Source organism: Cyanistes caeruleus, chromosome Z (assembly GCF_971803275.1).
Source record: "Cyanistes caeruleus chromosome Z, bCyaCae1.hap1.1, whole genome shotgun sequence".
Classification (NCBI taxonomy): Eukaryota; Metazoa; Chordata; class Aves; order Passeriformes; family Paridae; genus Cyanistes; species Cyanistes caeruleus.
The window spans coordinates 9,751,515-9,776,674 of record NC_141732.1 but is presented as its reverse complement, the minus strand read 5'-3'; the positions used below and the strand labels follow the sequence as shown (position 1 = coordinate 9,776,674).

The window sequence follows — 25,160 nt, the reverse complement described above, 5'->3', positions numbered from 1 at the left end:
ACAGGACATGGGGGAATAGTTTCAAACTAAAAGGAAGTAGATTTGGATTACATATTAAGACATAACGTGAGGCCCTGGCAAAGGGCCAGCAGAGAAGCTGTGGATGCCCCAGCCCTGGAAGTGTTCAAGGCCAGGCTGGATGGGACTTGGAGCAACCTGGTCTAGTGGAAGATGTCCCTGGGGGAACCCCTGGGGGGCTGGAGACAGATCATCTTTAAAGTCCCTTCCAACCCAAGCCAATCCTGACTATACATTATTATTTTATACTGAATTGTTTTCACATTATTATTAAAACAAGCAAAATTGACATTTTTATTTTGGTGGCAGATTTTTATTTCTGACCCTAGTATGAGGGTCCTGTAGCAATATTAACAGAAGATGCTGAATCATCAATCAAATAAAAAATACAGTGTCATCAGCTGCTTCGGGTAGAACAGGTGCAAGCACATGACGACAAACAGGGCATGTTCCCGACTACAAAAAGAGAAAAAAAAACCCAGGTCATTTGCACAGTTTGCATTCAATTCTACTGAAAAGCTAAAAGTTATTATTTACTTTATTAGTATTTAGGGTCTCTACAACAGCACCACTTCAAACTCAAATTTGACGGCACAGCTATGTGGAGCTGACAGCTAACACAAACTCAGAATAAAGACTTGTTTTGTTTTTACAGCAGCTACACAGCAAATGCAGGTTCTCTCTAAGTCGCTCTTCACAGCATTAATTCTACAGGTGAGACTATTTTTTCAGGCAAGAATTAAAAACAAGTCAGGTATAGCCCAAATCTAAGAGGAAGTATTTGTCCTAGTTTTCAACAATAGCAATTTATGGTGACAACAGAAAAAAAAGGCATGATGTGTAAAACAAGAAAAATAAATACAGTAATCAACATTATCAAGGTAAAAAAATTATAAACCTATCAACCCACCTTGCTAGAGGTGTTCTGATAGGACCCTCATGGTACAATCATTCTCTTATACTCTTGAGGAAATTGTGTTACACTGTGAGCTCACTGGGAACTACCAAGTCCAGGCTTGCACAGCACACAAAGAGTGCAAGTGCAACTAAAAGAACATACCAGTCCATTAATCATGGGGGTTTTAGTCTAGCTTCAACATAATGCAAGCCTTTTTAAGACATTTGAAAGGAAACTGATTATAGATCATGAAAATGAAATCTAATATCATATAAAATTACTACAGGTAATTTTAAAACAGTTAACCTACAAGCATTTCAGTATTTCCCCTGCCATCCTCAGCTGTCACCATAAACAGGCCTAACATTGTGGTAAGACAGAGCAAACCCTTTGCATTTCTCAGAGAAAATGATTCCATGGTGTTTACTTCAAGGTAGGAATATAGTAAAGAAAGCTATTCTTGTACCTAAACAAGTTTAACTCAGCCATGTTTTTCATTCTTAGTAAAGGAAAACATGTTTTCTGTTACAGAAATATTCCCTCTATTAAAGAAATTGCCCTTCAAGTGAGTACAAATACAAATTTCTTTCCACACTCGGATCTGGTTCCATAATGCATGAACTCACCAGCCAGTTATTTCATCTCACATTTTCAAAGAGGTAAAGTTGCTCTTCCCAGAAAAATACACAAAATACACAACCCCCCCACAGATCCCTTACCAATCCTGCAGTACTTACTCTCTGTAACCAAAGAGTTACACAAGGTTTGTGAAACAAATGATGACAGGGTAGCTCTGTTATGATTTCACCTTCCACAAAATCACAGCAACAGATAGTACAACACTGCTCTTGACCTAAAGCCATGATGAAGAAAAAACATTACTACCTTGTTTTACATCTAAGATGAGCTCAAATTAAAATATATATATTATCAACAGTATCACCAATGACTGAAAAGTACAGTCACAGTAACACCAGTAAAGATTAGTTTTCCAAATGGATCAAAATTATACTCAGATTCAAAAGATCTGAAGACAGAATGATGCAGTAAGTAGACCTAAATAATGCATCTACAGTATTAGAGAAAATTGAACTTGTTCTTACAGACTTTGGGGAAATTATTTTTTCACTATTTTTCCATACCATTGTAGTCACCTGTGACAATAATCTGTGGCAGACAATCTATGGTTTCTTTCGTAGCTGGTGGATGAGTCTGCTCAACATCAAATGTAAGAGACTCCAACTGTGCCAGAGCAGTCTGAAAGGGGTAAGAAGAGATCAAGTCCTCTTACAAATTTAACACTTCATGCAAAACAAACAAACAAGCAAGAAAAGGAATCCAATTCTAGCAGTAGTATTTTTTTAAATGGAAGGTATGTCTAGCAAACTAACCATAACACCATTTTTATTTTTATAATGAATGAGATGAAACAATGCCAAAACAGCAATGCCTTGCTTTTAAAGCATTCTTAAGAATATGAGGACAGAGTCACAACTTTATCTACAATGAACATTTGCTAATTTTATAAAGTTACAGAAAAGACAGCAAGTTGAAAATGTAATAAAGCTTGACAATCTAAAACTGTCCTTTCATTTTACTTCTGAAAGTAAGTGCCTCATTACTCTGTTTCCTGGCTTCAACTGTTGAATTACAAAAAATATTAAGTTCCTTGCCTACATTAACAGTGTAAACTTCAAGAAATAAAAAAACCCCAAGATCCATGTAGGTATTTCTAATCTTAAAACAAACAAAATGCTCTGAAGTAACCTTTCTTTAAACTCAAATTTTTTTACCATACAAAATCTTTAAGACTACAAGTCTACATCATATTTTCTGTGCTTATTTGCTGTGTACATCATACATTCAACTATGTAAGACACCAAAAGGATATCCAGTAGAAAAAAAAGATTAAAATCACAGAACTCAGAATATTTGGTTATATTTGCTGAGAAATGCACTACCTGTTTGAACAGCAAACAAACTGAAACTGAAGGACCAAGAACATAGAAGCACTGGGTTCACACCCTGCATGAAATAGTCACATTCTTTAAGTACAACTACTTACTGATCTAATCAGCTTAAAAATTATTTACTTTGTTGGCCATAAAACTCTCTTAGTAAGAAGTAATGTTGGGAATACACTGAACTAAAAACCTCTATATACTAGAGAAACACCGGATTATACAGAAATCTCTTCAGTAGTCTTTCCTCTTAAACTTTCCCTGAAGTTACTACAGCTGCAACCTGAAAACATGCCTGGACTTGGATCACAGTGACAAGGTAGCTAAAGCTACCACACTACCACAGATCTAAGCAAGCAGTTTCATACCTACAGTCAAACCCTTATGGCAGAGAGAGATCAGCATGAGGTAAGAAATATTTGCAGCTCCTACTGCTACATGTATTCTTATCTAGAAATATGTCAGTTTAAGGGAAAACCTGGGGTTATCCCTAGTGCAGTGTGCAAATCCCCCTAGAAAACAGGAACACTGCTCCAATTTTACAGCTAATACCCATCAAATTCTGGTACAGCAGACAATACTACCTTACTAACATTTAGATTATTTTAGTATTTGTATTTGGTTTTTGCTCCAACTGCAGTGGTATGAGAATAAACTGTAGGTAAAAATACTATGCTTAATCAGTAACTACTACACCTGGAAAAACTAGGTAAAATCCCAGGGATACAGAAGGTTGCAATATTACTTATGTGTCAAACTTTTGTTTATATCCAGCATGAGTATTCAAACAAGCATCTAATACTTTTCATTACCTCAAAACTCCAAAGTCACAATTATTTGGGATAGATCTCTCCCACTCCCTCACCTCCAATTAACATACACTTGAATGCTTTGGATGCTTTATTGTGTCACATACCTTTCAAGTATTTCAAAACAACAGTTAATTATTTTGCTCATATTTTCTGAACAATTTTAGTAACTATTTCATACTGGAAAAATATGTACTCTATATTCTTCTTGAGATTTGAAGGGAATATTTGGAATTCTCACTCAAAACCTCTGCTGTCCATGTAGTCACAGTCCATACAACCCCTCCTTTTATAACTCAGTTACCACTTTCTGCTGACTAATCCCAAATATGCCAGACTTCTATGCCCACCATAAAGTTTCACACCTTTATGTGCTACTATCAGGCACAAGTGCTACATAAAAGAATTGGCTTTTCTGCATTCCCAGTGCCCTGTATGACAGGTACCTCTGCAGTCATCCTAATGGTGTTCAATGCCTCTGTTCCTGGTGACACAAACATAATTACAGCACCTCCTCAGCCAGCCATGCACATAATCACCAAGGATTACCTTTCTACAGGTCATTCTGACAGGACTGCACACATTTCTTCTAACAGAGTACTTGGGCAAATGTTACAGAGGAATGAGAAAGAAAAACTAAAGAGTCATAATAAACTCAGTCTCCTTTTTAAGTGTTAATGTGCAGATAAAAGAGATGCGATTAGTTTCCTCTCTCTACACAGACCCTCTTGCTTTAGTGCAAAGCAAGAAGTCAACTGTTTTTGCAGTTCTGTTTTTTTTTTTTATGAAGTGAGAAACAGCAGCTAGAGAAAAAAAAAATTCTCTATACAGCTTCAAAATACTGCTTTTACAATAAGGACATCAAAAGACCTTCTCCACATTAATGAAGTATCTCTAAATAAGTAATGCTAACAAGATCCTACACAGCTGGAGAAGGCCCTGTGATACTTGATCATGAATAATGACCTCCCATCATCCCATGATGATCTACCTCGGGGGATGTCAAAACCTGGAAACTGCATGACTGCCAACTTAAGGGAACGGCCCTTCCACTCCCTTGAAAAAGACCTGGGAAGCTTATTCAGGAAATCATAGACTTTGCATATATCCATGGAAAAAAACCCCATTATCTATGATTGTTCCACTGTCTGCCAGCTTTAGAGAGCATTTCAAAGTGCCCTTGGTATTTTGCCTGCAAGCACACTATGACATACAGCCTGCCCTGTTCACCCCTTCAAAGTAGCTGCTAGCAGCCAAACTGCCCCTTGCCACCCTATACTTAGGTCACCCACAAAGCATTCAGTTCAGCTGTTGTAATACCATATTATATGTCTACACATCATTTAACTCTTATTTTGACAAATACGCTGCAGGGGAGATTTCTACCAGTGCAAGAATTGTTGCACTACATCCAAGTGGATTTCAGCTAGCTCTATATTCGCTCTGACATTGATCAACCTGAAGTAATAAACAAAAGACAAAGATTATTACCATGCTGGTTCTTGATAATAAATGCTCTGGTCTATTCAAAATTAGAGAGGTGAAATGGGATAGAACAAGGTAAAGATAAAAGGCATTTTTTTCTTTCAGATGGTATATTTTCCTGATTGTGTTTTTTTGTTTGTTTGTTATTGGGTGGGTTTTTTTAAAACTTTTTTTGTTGAAATTTAAAATACATAGAGTCAAGAAGTCAAACACAGGAAAGTCTTCTACTGATAAATGAAAGTTTGAGAAATCCAAATGTACTCTTGCAGAAGAAAAAAAAAAAGCTAGGACAATTCACAGGCATAGATTCAAGTATAATATTTTTTGTTATGTAGAGAATTTGGCAAAATTCTTTGAAATTAAATGGTGTATCTTTATACTGGTAGAATAGTACATCCTTTAAAAGAACTTCCAAGATGTATTTTCATGTTTGCAGACCCAAAAGTACAAGCTAACACAGGAAAGTATTTTTCCCTTTCTCTTCTGATTTTCAGATTAAGTTGAAAAAGGATTCAACTATAAATCTTTGTGTCACAACATCACTGATATAAGACCATCAATAATACTTTAATACCTCCACAGCTTCTAAGCGTCCCTCTAGTGCCATAAATGTGAGAAATTGAGGTTCCATGTAAGGAATGGCTTGAGCAAGTCCTAGGCCATCACCAAACTCATCAAGTAGTCTGAAAAACATGGGTTAAGAAACATGGTCTTATTTTCAAAATAAACAGTTACAACACAAAGTCTGCATATATCAAATTATTGCACATCACCTGTTAATAACAGCCAGATACCCAGCCAGCTGATCTCTCCTTCCCCTGCCTCAAATGAACATGTAAATAAGATTAAAAGCTCATGGGTCAAGAAAAAGGGCCATGAGTTGTCCATCACCACCACAGGCCAAACATACTCAGGAAAAGCCTTAATTTAATTGAAAAGTTGAACCAGATGATCTTCTGAGTTTGCTTTCAAGTTAGACTGCTCTATGATTTTATGAATTTATTGCCAACAAAAATGGATTTGAATGGCGAGAAACAAAGACAAAAACTAAAACACCTTAGCCATCCCTTTATTTCCAGGCTCAACCTCACTCCTGCATCCTTGAGCCCTTTAAGTTCCTCTATCCCAAGCAGGGCAGAGAGGAAGGAAGAAGAGTTGTGGTCTGTCCATGGGCAGTTCCTCCTCACGATGTTTCCCTGCTCCTGTATGGTTTTTGCTCACAAGCTGCAGTCCCTCACCAACTACTCCAGCACAGGTTCTCCCCAGACACAGTTCCTTCGGCATATCCCTATCTGTTCCACCATGGTCTTCTCCAGCACCTAGGGCACTTCCTCCCCCTTCTTTCCTAACCTTGGTGTCTGTAGGGTTGCTTCTCTCACATCATCCTCATTTCTGTCTCACACGCTGCTTGCTGTTCAGCATTTTTTATCCTTTCTTAGTACTTTCTCAGAGTCCCCACCCTGTGGTGGGTCCACTAGAGCCAGCTGGAACTAGCTGTGCCCCACATGGGGCAGCCCCAGCCTCTCAGAGGCAGTTCTGCAGCTCCCTACTCCAGGTCCCAGCACAGTGGTACCACACTCCCACAATATATACTTCAGAACATTCTGTGAAAGGGCGTAAGTTCAGCTGATGTTTCATATGTACTCTATTAAGGTTGTTTTACAACAATCCGATTTTGATTACATCACATGTCACAGTTCGTGGCTTGGTAGCTCCTCTGAGTTCTCTTTTAGAAATTCAGAAACCAAATCTTAGAACAGGCACAAGTGAAATGATGTACAGGTCTGCATATGCTCAGCAGACAAAACTTAACTGACCATCAACATCTTTGTTCCTGCTTTTAGTAACTAGGAAGCTTACTAAGGCTAACCTCCAACACTTAAAACACAGCTTCTGTCCATATCACCCAATTCCATTGCTAGCTTACTGCCTGATAGTGTAAGAACACGTGCCTTGCTTCTAGTTTGGACTCTCATGCATTAGTCCCTTTTATGCTTTTCCACAATATAACTTCACAAGGAGAAAACAACTGCGTTGGTACGTCTGCACTCGACTTTATATTTTAATATCCAGAAGGGAGCAAGTGTTATGTCTCTCACTGGAAAACCTTTTGTCTATCACTTTCTAAAACAAACACACTATACCGTTATACAGTATACTATTTTGAATGTGGCTCCAATAATTTTATTCCTGGTATTTGCAGCATCTTTATAATAAATTGATTGCAATATCCTTCAGTAATCTAATGACAGAAAATGGAGTGAAGCATTCAAAATTATGATAATATTAGGTAAGTGCACAGCATTTCAAAGAGAAATAAAATAGATTTATAATGACTAATTTACACCAGTTTCAAAGGAGGAAAAGACCAATTATAAAATACGACTGACTTGAATGCTGATTACATTTATATTGCCTTATTTTTGTTACACTTCTACTTGAAAATTAAATTAAAAAATAGACACATGCTTTGCATATTTAGGGCACCAAAATTTTCTCAAATCACAGCCTGATTTAGCAAATCTATTCCCTTTTCTCTCATTAGAAGATACATGGCACTTGAAATACCTTAAACTTTAAAACTGAGATTATTAGTCCTTGAAGCAACTGCATACTGATAGCCATAAGTACTTTCGAAATCTTACATAGAAAATGAAATAGTAACTACTGCGCCTCTGAAATTAAAGCAGACAACTATCAAATGCATACCTCCACTCCACATCCAGGTCTTCACTCACGCTGGAGTCATCCTCAAGGTTGTTATTTCCATCCAACAAGAAGAATCCAAGGTGCACAAAATCGCTAAGTGTATCATTTTCCTCGTCACTGCTACTTTCTACTTCTTCTCGATACTGTAACCAAGGAATTTCACCTTCCTCCAAGAATGTCTGCTCCCTTTATATTAATAAATGAAAAGCTAAAACTAAAAAGCTAAGAGAATTAACAAACACATAAGCAACAAAACATAAACAAAAGCCACACATAACACAAAGACTAAACAGTCATGTTTCCCAGACCCTAGAGTCACAGATTAGAAATTTAGCATTTGTCATAAAAATTCAAGAAATTCCCAGTGTATCAGTTCCAGACTCCGAACTTAGTAACACCCACGATTCTGTGGCAAAGTTTTGGCTAAGGGTCAAAGCCAGCAGTACAGTAAGGAGCTTGCTTTGAATTTTTCCTAGTACAGCCAGCATCCCTGACAAGGCTAATAGATTTGGTACTAAACATTTTCTTATTTATCTACAAGTTCCTAAAGGCATTAAGGAAAAAGATCTTGCCATCCTAGGGCAGCCTCCATGGCAAAGCTTGGCCTGAATGAAATGTGAAGACATACTACTTGCAAGAGAAGCTATCTTGCAAGATAAAGCCTCCTCTCATTCCTGGACATTTTAGAGGAGCATAAGTCACCTGGATGCAGAGTCATGGAGCTGTGTAGCCTACTTCCCTTACAAAAGGGAAAATAAACAGAAATTATGTTAAAGATGCATACATTTTCATGCTATTCATATCAAAGAAAGTTAAAAAGCACACAGCTCCATTATTGTTGCTCTGAAAGAGATGAGTTGTCAAAGTTTTCATGAAATCACAGTAGTTCTGCAACACCCAAGCATGTGGAGAATACTAAAAAAGCATTAACAACAAACTGGACTGCTTGGCAATAGGTACTATGTACCTAGAAGTGGAAGAACCTGAAAGAACACTTAGGCGTGGCCTTTGCTTTATAAAGATCCAAACTAAAGTCAATATTAGATGCTTAGAAAAAAGATAAGCACGTTCTTCTTAGCTGTATATTGCTACTAATTTTGCCTTATAGCAAAGGCAGCTCCCTTTAGTTTATAAGTACTGAATGACTGGAAAAATAAGGTAAGTTTAAAGTTACTAGCAAGAAGTTTAAAGCAAGTAATTCAAGTTCACTTTAATCACTGATAGGACTGCAGAAAATAAGGAACAGTAATGGAATAGGAGAAGCAATAAAGCAGAGAAATAAAGAGGTTCTTTTCAAGGAATCCTAAGCAGTATCAAAAGATACTTATGTAATATGTGTATCTTAACAATTAACTTGCCTAACTGGCTTTTTAAAGTCAGTATATTAAATCTATTAACCCTATTGACACTTCATCTCAATGCACTTTCACAGTTCCTGTATTTTTCATTACACAGAACTGCTTTCACGAAATGCCATATTTTCCCTGATTTGAAATGCATACAACTACTCAGATTATTGTGATGTAGGCAAATGATTGCTGCTAGTATGGTAACTGGTTTTAGATATTATTCTTTGTGAATAATATGTGTTATCCTATGTGAGCACCCGACTACTGGCAAAGCCAGAAGCTATAGGAGGTGAGCTAATAAAATAAAGACATACCCTTCTTGGAAGCAGAAGTCTGTGCTCTCCTCTTTCGCACCACCGCTGCTCCTCTGCACACCAGGGTCATGCTCCTCCCTGCACGAGACAGTCTCCCAGCTTTCATCACTTGAGGACTGCTCTTTTTCCACAGCAGTAAAATAGGAAGGCACAGATGTAGACCATTCTCCATCACTGCACTCTGAGCTGCAATTTAAACAAGGTAATAGAGTATGAATTCAAACACTGCTTTAGGGGAAAGAAAACAATTTCCTACTTTTCTACCAACACTGCCCTCAATATAGGCATTTTATTTTCAAAGAGAAATTAATCCTGTGCTATCTAAAGCTGCATTACAAATCAAGAGTATATAGAGTTGATTAAAAAAAAAAATCAGTCTGTAAGAAAGAATTCGAAAATTATACTGATCCTACTTTGCAAAAACATTTGTTCTTCCCTTGCCACATATGTGGAGTACAGGAAACAACTCAAGAAAAGAAAGCAAACTCACTGTACACATCTTTCTCCCAGATTACAAAAATGGTAGCAGTGGCACTGCTTGATTAACAAATAATAATCAATGTCAGCCTTACCTCTCAGTCAAACAAATTTAAAGTAAAAGCTCTCAGAACATATAAACTATATAGAATGACTTTTTCAAACACAGGAAAGTATAATGGATGACTTACTGCAAACTATTTGATTCACTAACCCAAACAAGATGAATGGCAGGGAGTTTTGAAAAGACAATTTGTTCAGGCACCACACAGAAAAGGGCAGTAAATAAGCTTTGGGCAGCTTAAACAAAACAGTGCTAGCACAGTCTTAGGAAAGACGAAGTACTGCTACCATTGGTAATGGCACTTTGACGATTCACTCATTATAGTGAGTTATTGAAATTCAAAATATGATCAACTGGCTATGTCACTTCAAAAAGTTAAAGAAAACATACATGCAAACAGGCAACATGTTTATTAGACCTCATTTTATAAAGCAATCCACAACACCCACAGCATAGTTTTCTAATCTGCTAAACCTAGTATGTTTAAGTATATTGTTACCTCCCCAACAACAAATCCACTAATTTCCTTTCTTTATCAAATATTACAAATACATGCCAATAGAACTTTCAATTTAATGAATTTTAAGTGATTTTGAAAAACTGCATAGTATACACTGCAAGTTTTACAAGAAAAAATAAGTTTAAGACACAGATTACATATAAGCATTTTAATTAGAGCAAGAATAAATTTTTCTATCACAATTTTGATGACAAAGAAAAGTGATGGAAATGAGAATATTCATTAATTTTGGGCTATTTTAATGGATTACTTTAAAATAGAAATCATATCTATTACGAAATTCTGATTGTAGTCTAATGCATCTCATATTATACCATCTAAAGTTGAATACTGACTTTTTTTAACCTTTTGTTCTGTTTGGTTCTTGGTTCTTTGGTTTTGGGTTGGGAGTTTTGTTTGGTTTGGAATATGGTTTGGTTTTATGTTGTTTGATCAAGTTTTTTAATATATATTTTACAATTTCATCTTACATACTCTAAGACTAGCTGAAATACTCAGATCTTTGTTTTAGTTGTCTCTATTTTACAATCTGAGAAAGACTTCCAATACACTTTAAAATACTCCTCCTTTGGTTTTAGTCAAATTTGTTCTCTTTAATGTTTATACAAAAACACTAATTCAAACCAGGAAAGGATATACCTAAAGTTTCTAACTCTAAACAGCTGAAGAACATTAAATATTTCAGAACAAAGATTTAACTGTGCTCAATTCTGCACAGGTACAGAACATTACTTAATGGTTAGAGAGGTAATTACAGACTTGCCACTTGCTAGAAGCATAGCACATGAACACAGCATCTGCATGTGGATTTGCTGCTAACATTCTCTCCTCTGGCTGAACCTCCTCCTAACCTGTACCTGCTATATAGTGCAAAATTAAATGGATGGAGCTAATGGATATGACCCTCCTCTCTCCACCCCTGCCCTGGGACCTTCCATCATCCTTCCAACTTAGAACATACATGGTTCTAACAAACATGCAAGACTTTCTCCTTCCCACACAGCTTCAACATGTTAACACCATAATAGCTGTGCACATCCTTGAAGAGAACTGTGAGGCGGAGGCCCACACTGCAGCAACCAAAAGGTGAATTTCTCTCTGGGTTGGCAATAAGCTAAAACTCAACTGAAAGGAGTAGTTTGACACCTATGTCAAATCCACCTTTTATGCAGCTCTGTATGAACATAAAATATGGTTTAAACCTTTAAACATAAAACTTCACCTTTCAAGAGTGAACATATTACTCCTTTGTACAGACTAATCATTGACAATTTATTTCACAAACAAGTATTTTTAGGTTTTAGAACATAAATTATGGGGATTCTAAGTCAAAAACACGTGATTCCTGTTTACTAGTTCAGCTACTGTTATCATCAAGAACATTTCAAATAATCCATGTTCTTTTTGTTATGCTGTAATAACCCATCACTATGCATCATGGAAGCTGGTGCTACAATTGGAGAATACATTACACTTCTTCATGCCATTTTAATCTTCTAGCAGCAGTATTTAAAAAATGGAAAAGAGACTAAACACTAACAACGATTTTTGAGAAATAAACCTTACAAAGAAGTGAAGGATTCATTTCCAAGTACCTTTATTAAGAATCACAGAATTGCCAGGGTTGGAAGGGACCTTTGAAGATCACTGAGTCAAATCCCACTGCCATCCTGCAGTCCAGCCTGGAGCAGGTGACACAAGGGTCCCAAGTGGGTTTGGAACTTCTTCAGAGAGGGAAGGAGCTTCCTGGGCTACCTGTTTCAGTGCTCTGCCACCCTCAGCCTAAAGTTCTTGTTGTGGTAGAACTTCTTGTGTTTTAGTTTATAGCCATTGCTCCTTGTCCTGTCACTGAGCATCACTGAGGGGAATCTGGCACCATGCTCCTGGCACCCACCTTGGAGATATTTGCATTACTTAGATCCCCTCTCAGTCTTCTCCAGACTAAACAGACCCAGATCCCACCTCTCCTCATAAGAGAGATGCCCCAGACCTCTCATCATCTCTGTGACTTTCACTGGACCCTCTTCAGTAATTCCTTAACTTTCTCCAACTGTGGAAACCAAAAATGAACACAACACCTGAGATATACCTCACTAGGGCAAGAAGTGGGGCAGGATCACCTCCCTGACCTGCTGGCCACATTCTTCCTGATGCATCCCAGTATCCCACTGTCTCTCCTGGCCCCCAGGGCACACACAGCCAGCTCACGGTCAACTTGTCACGAAGCAGCATCCCAAGGTCCCACACAGCAGAGCTGCTCTGCAGTGGGTCAGCCCCCGGCCTGTGCTGCCACTGGACATTATCCCCTCACCAAGTGCAGGACCCTATACCTATACCTTGAATAAAAAAAAAAAGCCACTAAATCTACTATCCCATTTTAAAATGCATTCTGTTCTCTCATAGTTGCAACTCTGCAACGTTTTAAAGACAAGATTTTATGCTAATTAGTTTTCATGCTTTTCTCTCTACAAAAACATAGGAAACACAATCTGCTAAGCAGGTTAGCTTACAAATGGCAAGCACATGCACAAGAAAGCCACATCAACATCCAGAAGACAGGTCTTGTGAAGAATGCCATGGGAACAGAATCAGTAAGATGAAAGCAAACTTGAAGAAAAAAAACTACTTTGTCTTTTGGTTGAAGAGCTCAAAGCAGGAGGAACCTGAATACTACTTCTCATGTCAAGGTTGGAGCAATTTGCAAATCCAAAACTGTAATAATTAATAGCTACTTTAGAAACACCTAGTAGTCTGAAGAATTTCTATTAAAAAGGGATTATAAGCAACCCTATCAAGTTATTCTTCAAATATTACAAGGAAAAACAATTTCTTTCAAAAGGCTGGAATCTTTTTGGAGACAAGAACATAAATAGGCTGCCATTAAGAATATTGAGATTTGGTAGCAAAAAACCAAATTCTGAAGAGTAAGCCAAGAAGGAAACTTACAAAGCTGAACAAGGCTTTCTGTTGTTACCCTCCATCTACTTAGTAAAAGTGAAATGAAAATAAACAAACAATATTCCCCAGTGATAAGGTGCTCTGACTGCAGACAAAGGCTTTTTACATTACCAGAAGAGTGAAGGATAACTGAAAGGAAAAGTTGGCATCTTGTTATCTGATCATATCCTGAAATGCCTCAAGTTTTTATGTCTCAGTTGCTAACATATTGTTCAGTTTTGCACATCGTTTACATGAATGATTCAACACTAGAACAGATATAAAACTAAAATTTTACCTGTCTTCACCTTCATGGGACATTAAGTAACGTGTGTTGCGGTCTTCAAATTCATTCCAAAAAGCACTGTCACTTAGAACACTGTTTTGCTGTTGAGCTACTTCATTTCTTCTTAAGTCTATTTCTATGTTCTTTTGATGACTGTGCACTCTTGAGAGAAAGAACACACCAGAACTAATTTCATCTTTGCCATCTCTCAAGGGACACTCAGGATGGCATTGCTGGACATCAGCAACTCCAATTCTCCTCCAGGAATCATTTTCCTCTTCATTATCACTAGGGAGATAATTTTCTCTTTCCAGCTGTTTTGCAATATTTTGTTTTCTAATTTTAGGTCTCACTACTAGCTCAGAAGAATTTTCTTGGTCAGTCTCTCCATCACTGATATTTAATACATCAGCAACTGGTATGGGGGTTCCAATTCCAACATCCACTATATGTGTTACCTGTTGTGTTTCGTAACTGTCATCACTCATGCTAATTTTTGGTATAGCTTCATCTTCAGCAGATTTAAGTGTCCTATTGTTTGGACATGCCAAAGGAATTGGTCCTGGTTCTTCACAACTTTCTCTGTAAACACTGTGGTTGAAAGCAGACAGTTGGGACTGTATGTCATTAAGAGACTCCACCTCTTTTTCACACTGAGAAAGTATGTTATCTAGTCTGCCCTGAATTAGACCTGCTGCTTCTCTTATCCAAGAATATTTGTCTAGAGCATCCTCTTCCTCTCCATCACTGCTATCTGGCTCATAGGAGTCAATGTTTACAAAACCAATTCCATTTTTACCATTCAAATCATTATGCCCTCCAGATGTGTATTCTGCAAGGTCCTCAGGTTTTTCATAAGGATTCATCAAGTCTTGTGAGATTTGGCTGTCTTCTAGGCCATAACAGAATACAGAAAATGGTGATGTGGTCACTTCAGAAGTTTGGCTTGATGCGCTTTGGCAAACAGGTTCTCTAGCATCCTTTGATAAAGGCTCATCTAATAAATCAGCAGAAACTTGGACCAATGGACTGGAATCTTCAGAGAAAGCTGTAAGAAACAATGCACTGGAATAATCAAAAGCAACAGAAAAATACTTGTCTACAACAACTGCTCATTAAAAAGAAGGGATAATTTTCTAGGACTGCAGTGCAAAGAGATAGAAACATTCATCAGAGGTCAGTCATTCTTCAATAATGCATTTACTTGCTCATTTATACAAACTAAGCCTACAAAAATAGATCTAAACTATACAATTCCAGCTACAGATATGATAGGGAAAAAAGTATTAAAGGAACACATACACAGGGAGAATTTTTACATTGTTTATATAAAAGAGAATTGTAAGATAACAGGAAAACTAAAAACATTTCTCTCCATATTGGACTATCCATTCATTAACTGGCTAAATTGTGCCTGCTGCCACACTCAGATAAAGCCACTTATTGCTACTATTAATTACATACTTAAAGAACTATATTTTGTACCTGCACTTTGAGTGCAACTCCTCCTAAGAAGAAAATAGCAGGGTTGAATGTGGTATTACAGTTAATAGCTGCTTCATCACAAATGCATTTTAGTTGTATTACACTTGAACACCTCTTGCAGAAAGGGAGCATAAACATCAAATCTAGCAGCAAGAGTTAAAGAAGATAAAAACATATACAGCACTGCTACTACAAAATCAATCCTTTGATCAAGTAATTTTTAAACTCCTAACCAAGGCAACAGTCCAAACTGTTTTGTCCAAAACCTCATCTAAATCATCAGATGAGGCTCCATTACTAGGTCAGTGAATTCCTGGCACTGGAATCTTATGAGAGCTATGTCCCTCAGCACCAGGAGTCTGGCTGCCAGGAAATATATCTGTATCTAACTAGAATCTTTAACCTCCTCTACAGAATTGCTGCAAGCCAATGTTCATTGGCAAGCCCCTCTACAGATCATCTAGTCCATTCCTCTTGCTCAATCGGACTCACACATAACAAGTTACCAAGGATCAAATCCTTTATTAATTAATTACTTGAATACATTTAATATTGCCAATAATATTGACTCCTACCCATTTTCTACAGTTTCTTAGATTCCTAAAGCACCTGGGTGGTAACTCCATGGTACAGGTACTAAAGGGGCCAATTAGGAAAGATGCCGTCCTTGATTTATTGCTTGGTAACAGAGGATCTCATGATCCAAGTGGATGCTGGTAACTATCTTGGCCACAGTGAATGTGAAATGATCAAGTTTAAAGCCTCTGGTGACAGAAGGAAAAGTAAAAACTTCAACTCTGGACGTGAGCAGACTTCAGGCTGCTCAGTGACCTAGTTAGTGAGAGTGTGGGAAAATGCTTTGGAAGGTGCTGGGTTCAGTGCTGGTCACTTTTTAAAGACCACATCCTAAGGACACAGGAAAAGGCAATTTCAAAAATGTTGGAAGTCAAGCAAGTGAGGCAGAAGGCTAGAATGGATGTTCAAGGATCTTCTTTTGGAGCTAAAGCAAGAAAAGAAGGTGTATGGCCAGTGGAAAAAAAGTCAGGTGACATGGGAGGAATACAGAGACTCTGCTGCCACTACAGGGAAAAAATTCATATGGCCAAAACTCAGTTGGGGATGATGCAGGTCAGAAACGTGGGGGACAAGAAGAAGCTTTAATAAGTATGTCAGTAGCAAAGGCAGTGTGGAAATAACATTAGCCCACTACAGGATGAGGATGGTCACCTCAGACAGGGATAGAGACAAGATAGAGATGCTAAATTATTTCTTTGCCCATCTTCAAGACTGGTGAAGAGAGGATGTCCAAGGAGGTCCCAGTGCCCTGAACTGGAGGACAATGACTATGAGAATGATAATTCCCAGTCAAGCCTGAACTTGTATGGGATCTGCTACTCCTGCTGGATCTCTGTAAGTTTATATGGCCTGATAGGATTCATCAGGCTGCTGATGAATACTGCTTCTCATGTCAAGTCATGACTACTCAAATAGTCAGCTGATGTCACAGCAAGGCCTCACTAAATGATTTTTGAATTCTGGGAATCTGTAGAGGTCCCAGCTGACTGGATGCTGCCTAATACTGTCCAAATTTTCAAGGAGGGCAAGGATTACCCTAGAAAGGCAGGCCTATCAATCCACTTCAGTGACTGAAAAAAATTACAGATGCCTATTCTAGTGTAGTGAAAAACCCGAAGGAAATGCAGCCATTGGTCACAGCCAGCACGGCTTCATTTGTTTGTCAAACCTAATTTCCTTTTACACCAAGGTATCCTACCAACTGGATCAAGAGAACCAGTTCAGGTAATCTTTATGGATTTTACCATAACTTTTGATACTACCTCGCACAGGATCCTTCTGAACAAAACACCCAGCACACATCTACATAAACACATTATGGGATGGGTGAGTAACTGGCTCACAAGTCAGGCACAAAGGGTGACAGTGAATGAAGTGAAATCACACTGGTGACCTGTCACTAGTAGGATTCCACAGGGCTCCATCCTCAGTCCTGTGCTCTTCAAATCATCATAAGCGGCTTAAATATAGGACTGCAAAATACACTACGTTTGCTGATGACACTAAGTCCAGGATGCTGGAGAGCAGCACTGGGGCTCCTGGTTGGTGGCAAGCTGGATTTGAGTCAGCAGTGCCCTGGAAGCCAGGAAGGCAAATCCTGTCCTGGGGGCATCAGGCCCAGCATCACCAACTGGGCAAGGGAGGGGATTGTCCTGCTCTTCTCTGGGGCAGCCTCACCTCGAGTGCTGGGGCCAGTTTTGGGTGCCACCATGTAAGATATAAAGATATCAGAGAGTACCTAAAGGAGGGCCATGAAGATAGTGAAGAACCAACTGGAGGAAGCCACACAGGAGCAGCTGAGGCAACTTGATCTGTTCATCCTGGAGGAGACTGAGGGGAGAGCTTACTGGGGTCTTCAGCATCCCCAGAGAGAAAGGTAAGGGGCACACATTAATCTCTTCTCTGTGGTGCCTGTCACTACGAGACCCAAAGGAATAGCCTGAAGTCTCAGGGGAGACTTAGGTTGGATATCAGGTAAAGGTTCTTGCCCCAAAGGATGGTTGGGTACTGGAATAAGCTCCCCAGGGAAGTGGTCATGGCACCAGCCTGACCAAGCTCAAGAAGTATTTGGATTCCTGGGCAGACAGAGTGATTCTTGGGCATGTCCTATGCAGGGCCAGAACTTGGACTCAAAGAGCCTTGTGAGTTCCTTCTAACTCAGAAAATACGCAGGATTTTAGGTAATACCTGTCCACAGAAATATAATACCATCTGGGGAAAAATGTAGCCTAGTGGAGACAAAGAAAGTAAGTCAATCCAAAATGGTTCTGTAAGATAAATTCAAAGAGTTGTAATACACACCCAAACAAATGTAAAGGAAGGGCATCTTGTTATTAGACTAATTTGCATATAAAGAACTGTATTAAGAACAGGGAGATAATACACCCTTAAACTGCATATACCTAATGACCCAAAAAATAACTGCACGTTGAAACTGAAACGGGGAATGTGGTAGCATTATACAGAAACAGTAGGAAAACCTCCACTAATGTCCACCCTGCCTTGCAGGAAATAGACCTTTAACTAGATCAAAAATATACAAAGCATGGACAACAGTAAACACACTTCAATTACGAAAGATTAAAACCACCCCAAGATGATCCACATCACATAACAGATTACAAAAACAATTGAATACAAAGCTAAAATAGCACTATGCCATTATCATTTAAAAAGAAAAAAAAAATTAGAGTAAGAAAGCAGTTTCAGAATAGTCTATATGGGAAGGAGGAAAAAAAAAAGCGACCTTGTAAAGCCATAGAATCACTTATGATGGAAAAGGCTACTAAGGTATCAAGTGCATCCATAAATCTGACACTGCAAAGTCCACCATTAGACTATGTATACACACCTATTAGGGACCTCCAGGAACTGGCGGCACTTCCACTTTTCTGGGCAGCCTCTTCCAATGAATGGCAACCCCTCTGGTGAAGATGTTTTCCCTAACAGCCAATTAAAACTCTCCTAGAGCAACCTTGGGCCATTTTCTCTTGTTCTATCACTTGTTATTGGGCAGAAATACTCACTCCAACCTCCTCTCAGGCAATTGTGGAGAGCAGGAAGGTCTCCCCAAGCCTCCTTTTCTCCAGGCTGAACATCCCCAGCTTCCTCAGCTGCTCTTCATCTGACTTGTGCTCCAGACCCTTCTCCAGCTTTGTTCCTTCTCTGCACATATTCCAGCCCCTCAATGTTCTTCCCTGAATTGAGGGGCCCAGAAATGGACACAGCACTTGAGCTGTAACTTAGCTGATGCCCAGAACAGGAGATGATCACTGCCCTGGTGCCACACTATTGCTGACACAGGCCAGGTGCCCTAGGCTACCTGGGCACACTGATGGCTCATATTCAGACAGTGTTGAGCAGTACCCCCAAGTCCTTTCCCCCCCTTCCAAGGCACTTTGGAAGATTTAAGGTTATAGCAAGTGGGGTTTTTTTAAGCTGAAAACCTCAGGCAAAGAAATGGGACCATATTTCTAATCCATCAAGCCATTTTGCATTCCTCTATTAAATTATTATTCAGATGCTCATGTCACAGAAAGCATTTTGGTAAATACTAACATCCAATATTCATTAAACAAGAAAGGGAAGTGGTCTGACTGGTATAAATAAAAAAGGAACCTTTAAAGATGTTTTAGAGGCTTAAACTAATTTTCACTACGGCTGACAGAGAGAACAATCTGGCTCATGATGCATCAAATATTTCACAGCCTTGCTCTAAAGAGAAGGTTAGAATATGCATTTTCCTCCAAATGTGAATTTTAATTTGGAGACAAAATAATTTGAATTAAACAATGCTATTATTATCTAGTTTGTTAGAACACATTAACTCATTATGAATGTTCTTCAAGAAAAGCTACACAGCCTAATATAGATTTATTAGATTATTTATACTTTATAGAATGAAATTCAGTATAAAAGCAAATTAGAGACATAGGAAATGGCTCAATAAGATGACCCACTTATCTGGCTCTCAGTGCGCCTTCCTCCTCCAGCCCCAAGAATCCCAGTTTGCAATGAAATGGCACATACACCAAGATATGTACATACATAAAGAATTCTCTTTCTGAACATCTTCCAATTCTAATTGTTTGCAGTTGTCATTCCGTTGATGTCCATCTCTGTCTTGATTATTCAAAAATGGTCTAAACCCAACATAGGAATGCCTTCTTCCACATCTTCCACTCGTAATAGTCTGATATCCCCCAGCAGGTTTGGGCCAGGCAGTTTTGCCAAGTCCTTGGCCCATTGCTACTTAAGATTATGGAAAAAGAGAAAGACAGAGAAAGACTTGTTAAATAACAATATGTCTTTGCAGTTTCTCTCTTCCCTTACACTTTGATATACTTTTTTTTCAAGGAATTTTCTATTTCTCTGAAGTATTAAGCTTCATCAAGAATATGATTATTAAGAACACAGAGTGCTCTGGGCCCATGTTATGAAAGCATGTAACTGAGTTTTCATCTACACTAAATAATATTGGCAAACATTGATTGTACCCCCATCTTAACATACTTTTAGTAAATAACAGACTTAATAATGTGGGGTTTTTTTAATAATCCCAAATGTCACAATTTTCTGGGGTTTTTTTTCACTCTGTTCATAAATCTGACACAACACATACATCAGTTTGCAGAAAAGATCTGCAAGCACTATAATGGAAAATCCTTCAGGTAATACAGCACAATTCAGGAAGACATAGCTAGCTTATCTTTGTGACTGGAAAAGTATAATTAATCAAATCACACCTTCTAAAACAAAAGTCCCAGGGAGACAGCTAGAGGTAGTATGTCCAGGCACGGCCATACCAAAGCATTCCCACACACTGCTACCTCTTACAGCAGTTTTTCACGTCAATAAAACTTAGAGCTTTTACCAAGAAAATATGGTAAAAGGAGAAAAAAGGAACTTGAGGAATAGTGGAAAAAGGCTGGCAATATTGTAATAGAGAGATTATAATACAGCAGTATTATCAGGTATTAATAATCTAACACAAGGGTTCATGCCTGAAGGCTGTTGCTTGTACAATTGCAATTAGAAGTTAACTATTTCAGATATACAATGACTTTTGTGTCCCTCTAAGCCACTTTTAATCTTTCCTAGATATAGAAGTAAAAAGTTTCTGTTCTTGAAATTCACCAAGTTAAAAAGTTAACATTAAAGACAAGGAAGATAAAGTTTGCAACCATCATAATACATATAGAGTATTATGAACTTCAGAAAATTATGAAAGCTTTTTTATTTCTAGGCTGTGCAACTAATCTCTTCATTACACTTAAAAAGAGTATCTATGACCAGAGACATATGAAAGAGATTGAACATTAGCAGAAAAAAAAAATACGGGTAACTGAGGCTTTTTTTTCTTTTTTTCCCCTCATTTATCTATGAAATTCAATGTACTTTGATTATACATAATTTTCCCTGTAAATATTTTTGAGTATTTGTGCAGACCTGCTCATGCTACATTAAAAACAAGAATCTAAAATGTCTGTTATTAACTATACCGCTCCTGTATATTTAATATGTAATATTTAGAAAGGTGAAAACTCTGTCATCTTTGCAAAACAAAAATCCTGGTAAGTAATGCAGGGAAAAGTAGACAAAAAGACAATTCATCTTCTTATCTAGTCAGCCAGTAGTTAATATCATTATTAATCAACCAGCAAGTTATTTTGTTTTCAACCAAGCTCTGAAAATTCTGAAATTTCCCTTGATTACAACATGGATGGTCAGCAGACTGATAGAGGGAGATGATAATTAGCAGCCATATCCAAATCTGCAGAATAAAATCCAACAGTTAGATTAGTAAATCAGAACAGTAATGCAGAAATCTGTTCTCAAATAAGTGGTTGAAACAAACAAGATAAAAATACAACAAAATTGCATAATTCTTAATTTCATTTTGTTCTCTAAAATATCAGTATTGCTCAAAAACAGATGTCCCCTCAACAGTCAAGCTCTCTGAATGTAAATGTTTCATTTTAAAAAAACTGATGTTCACAACATGCAAAATCTACTTAATGCACTACATTTTTTGATCCAAATAATGCTCTCACATACAGTCTCTCATCACGTATTCAACTGTTCCTAGAAGACAGTGCAGGCAGTTATTATTCTTCTGTCCTGGGAAAGACTTATTGGATCAAGATAGTGAAAGCTTTCACCACTTACAGGAAGTATGGATGTCACATTTGGTTTTCAGGAGAGGCTAACTTCTACCTAAATACAAAAAAAAAATTCAAAAATAATCCAAAGAGGCATGCATTTATTTACCTACATGCCTGAAATGAGCAGCATTTAGCCACATGAATGCTGAGACCAATTTACAAGAAACCCTTTAGGCAATGAAACTGTGAAACACAATATCCTCTCTCAGGTAGTTTTTCCAGGCTAGCTCAGCCTAAAAAGTAGGTATTGCTTCAGAAGCTCAGTTTAGTAGACCTATTCAAAACACACCCAACCATCACAGACAAGATGCATTTCTGCAAAACTTACTAGTCTTAAAGAAGCATCAGTGAATAAATAACTAAGGTAGGGCAAACTAATTATTCACTTCTCCGGCTGAAGATGTTTATACACACACTTCCATACTTCCAGAATGTTACTAAAGTCACCTGAATTCCTCAACAGGATCATGAACAGGAAAGCACTTTGGCGAACCAGAGCTGATTAAAAAAATGGGAGAGATTGTCTCATAAATGCACAGTTGACAAACAGGTAGGTCCAGCCATTAATAGGCACTGCCTTAATCACCGACAGAGTGCTGGGCTTCCTCTTTACTTCTACCAACACTGCACTAATGACACCACTCCCTACAGAGAGCAAATTACATGCTCTACCACAGAAAGCCTCAGAATCTAGAACAAATCCTAACAAACTTGTCCGCTTCCACTTCTTTAAAAAAAAAGGGGGAAAAAAATCCTTTTTTCCAGATGCAAGTGTTCCAAGATTAGAGTAGATGCATGCCTGCATGTGTTCACAACCTAGCCCTGTAACTTAAGTAACAGAAATGATATACATTCTTGACAATACTACATAATAAAAAAATCTCAAACCAATTTACAGAGCTAGATGTAGGACAACTGGAATTTCCTGTTCAGACATATGCTGGCAGGATCCTGTCCTCACCCACTGAAACCTGGTCACCTCCCTTTACTCTCCTCTCCATTATCTTTTGTTCCCTCCTATCTTCTCAACACCCTCACATCCTCCACAGCGTCAAGACCAGCAGCTCTCTGGGGTCAAGGAGTACACGACTGAGGGCCATGATGGTGATCTGAGGCTGGAGCACCTCTCCTATGAAGACAGGTTAAGAGAGCTGGGGATGTTCTACCTGAAGAAGTCTCCAGGAAGACTTTACAGTAACCTTCCAGTACCTAAAGTGGGGCTACAAGAAAGCTGGAGGGGGACTTCTTACAGGATGTGTAGGCCTATTAAACAGGAGGAAAAAGCCTGGCAGAATGTGGCTGGGGGGCCCAGAGGGGAGGGAGCATTGGGGAGAAACAGTTCCAAGTTGTCATCATTTTCTGCTGCAGGAAGTATTTAACTAGTTGCTTTGTTTTTTTAAGCAATGTGAAGTTAGACTCAAGTATTTATCTAAGAAGTATTTTTTCAATCCTTTAACAACTAATATTTTTTTATGTTGTTCCTCAGGTTTTCCTAGCATTCATAAAAAAAAAACTTGCATGCATATTCTGGACCCAATCTCAATACTTGACATAGAAATAAAAATCAATCGTTTATGCTACTCAACTGCTCTTTTTTCCCTTATATCTATGAATTACAGAAAATATTTTCTCCCAGAAGGTAACAACAGAATCTCACACTGAAGATCTGAAAAGGTAATGCATGTAATACTGACACAATTAATACTTTCTAGGTTACCATCTTAAAAAAAATAAATCTGCATTTATTCCCAGAAGTATATGCATTGGTTGTCAAGTGGGGAAAACTTAAAACCAGCTCATATTCTCCACACCTGCCCCCTTAACTCATTATTTCTAAATAATAATGAAATCACACTCCTGATCAATGGAAATAAATGTTGTGGGTAAAAGGATTCACATTGTCTTTGTAACTTTTTTAACTAGTATTATCCAATATTATTACCTGGAACCAGTATTCTATATCTCTTTCTTCCCCGCAGGTATTGAAAGTGTCTAAGTGCAGACGAATTTTAAAAAAATTGGAATTAGAATGGAGAATTTTCAGTTTGCTAAGCACCACTGCTCAGGACTGCAAGGAGATTACTTAATTTCAGTTTACAGATGAAAGGCACAAAATAATCCCAAAAATGAGAGGAATATTTCAATTAAAATAACTGATACAACATACTACTGTCATAACTCCCTTCTCTTGCCTCTGTGGGCAGATTAACACTGAAATTATTTAATTTTTTTACTACGTTTACAAGTTTAAAATTACATACACTAGCAGATGAATATTCAAAGCAATGAATATTCAGTAAAAATTTACTTTCACTGTCTAGTATTCATCTAAACCTCAGAAAACTATATGCCAGAGTCTAACCCTGGTAGGCAACTAAGCACCACACAGGGCTCATTCACACTCCCACACAGTAGAAAAGGAGAGAATAAGTAGGGTGAAAGTGAAAAAAACTATTGTCTGTGATTAAAAGAATTTTGGAATCTTGGTGTTTTTAAAAGAAAAAACAAAAAAGACAAAAGCAAGAAAAAAAAATAACACAAAAAAACCTTATTGCTCACCAGCAGCCCAGTAATGCTCAGACAATTCCAAAATCACAGCAGCCTGGCCAGCTTTCTTCCCCCTGCCAGCAGAGCATGATGCCACACAGTCTTGAATATCCCTTAGGTCAGTTGTGGTCAGCTGTCCTGGCTGTGTCCCCTCCCAAATCCTTGTGCACCCCCAGCCTTCTCATTGGTGGGGTGAGAAGCAGAAAAGGGCTTGGCTCAGTGCAAACCCCACCCAGCAATAACAAAAATATCTGTGTTATCAACACTGTTTTTGGCCAAACATACAGAACATAATCTTATGCAAACTCCCACAAAGATATTTAGCTCTGTCCCAGCTGAAAACTGTATTCTGCATGATAAGCAAAAATCCAATCTTTTTCTTATGGATCCAGTCATTCAACCAAAGGCTCCTTCCTCAAACTGTCTGGTTCAGAAGTGACTTAAGGTTCCTCACTAGGATATCTGAGAACACAGTAGCGATTATTTTCATAAGCAGTATCAGCTCAGTTGCAAGTACACTGACAAATGGAATATGCTTCAGGGACATACTTTCCAGGCATT

At 38.1% G+C, this 25,160-nt stretch overlaps 1 protein-coding gene across 25 annotated transcripts in view; it reads right to left on the bottom strand.

Annotated features, from left to right (window-relative positions):
* Nucleotides 1–309: 309 nt before the first annotated feature.
* The window catches only part of PJA2 (praja ring finger ubiquitin ligase 2), a 31,803-nt gene continuing 6,952 nt past the window's right edge, over nt 310–25,160 (bottom strand). For 7 of the 25 annotated variants that reach the window (XM_086868420.1, XM_023943541.2, XM_086868414.1 and 4 more), the window contains 8 exons: nt 19,936–20,136; nt 13,840–14,875; nt 9,544–9,729; nt 7,881–8,066; nt 5,746–5,854; nt 2,071–2,173; nt 1,654–1,769; nt 310–474 (listed from right to left, as the gene is read on the bottom strand). In XM_086868420.1, the coding sequence (XP_086724546.1) occupies nt 394–474; nt 1,654–1,769; nt 2,071–2,173; nt 5,746–5,854; nt 7,881–8,066; nt 9,544–9,729; nt 13,840–14,875; nt 19,936–20,134 (2,016 nt within the window). In that variant the 5' untranslated portion in view covers nt 20,135–20,136 and the 3' untranslated portion in view covers nt 310–393. Of the gene's footprint in view, nt 475–1,653; nt 1,770–2,058; nt 2,174–5,745; nt 5,855–7,880; nt 8,067–9,543; nt 9,730–13,839; nt 14,876–19,935; nt 20,137–20,633; nt 21,737–22,056; nt 22,105–24,611; nt 24,674–25,160 lie in introns of those variants that run through there. The other 18 variants (XM_086868407.1, XM_086868410.1, XM_086868406.1 and 15 more) reach the window with 9 other exon arrangements.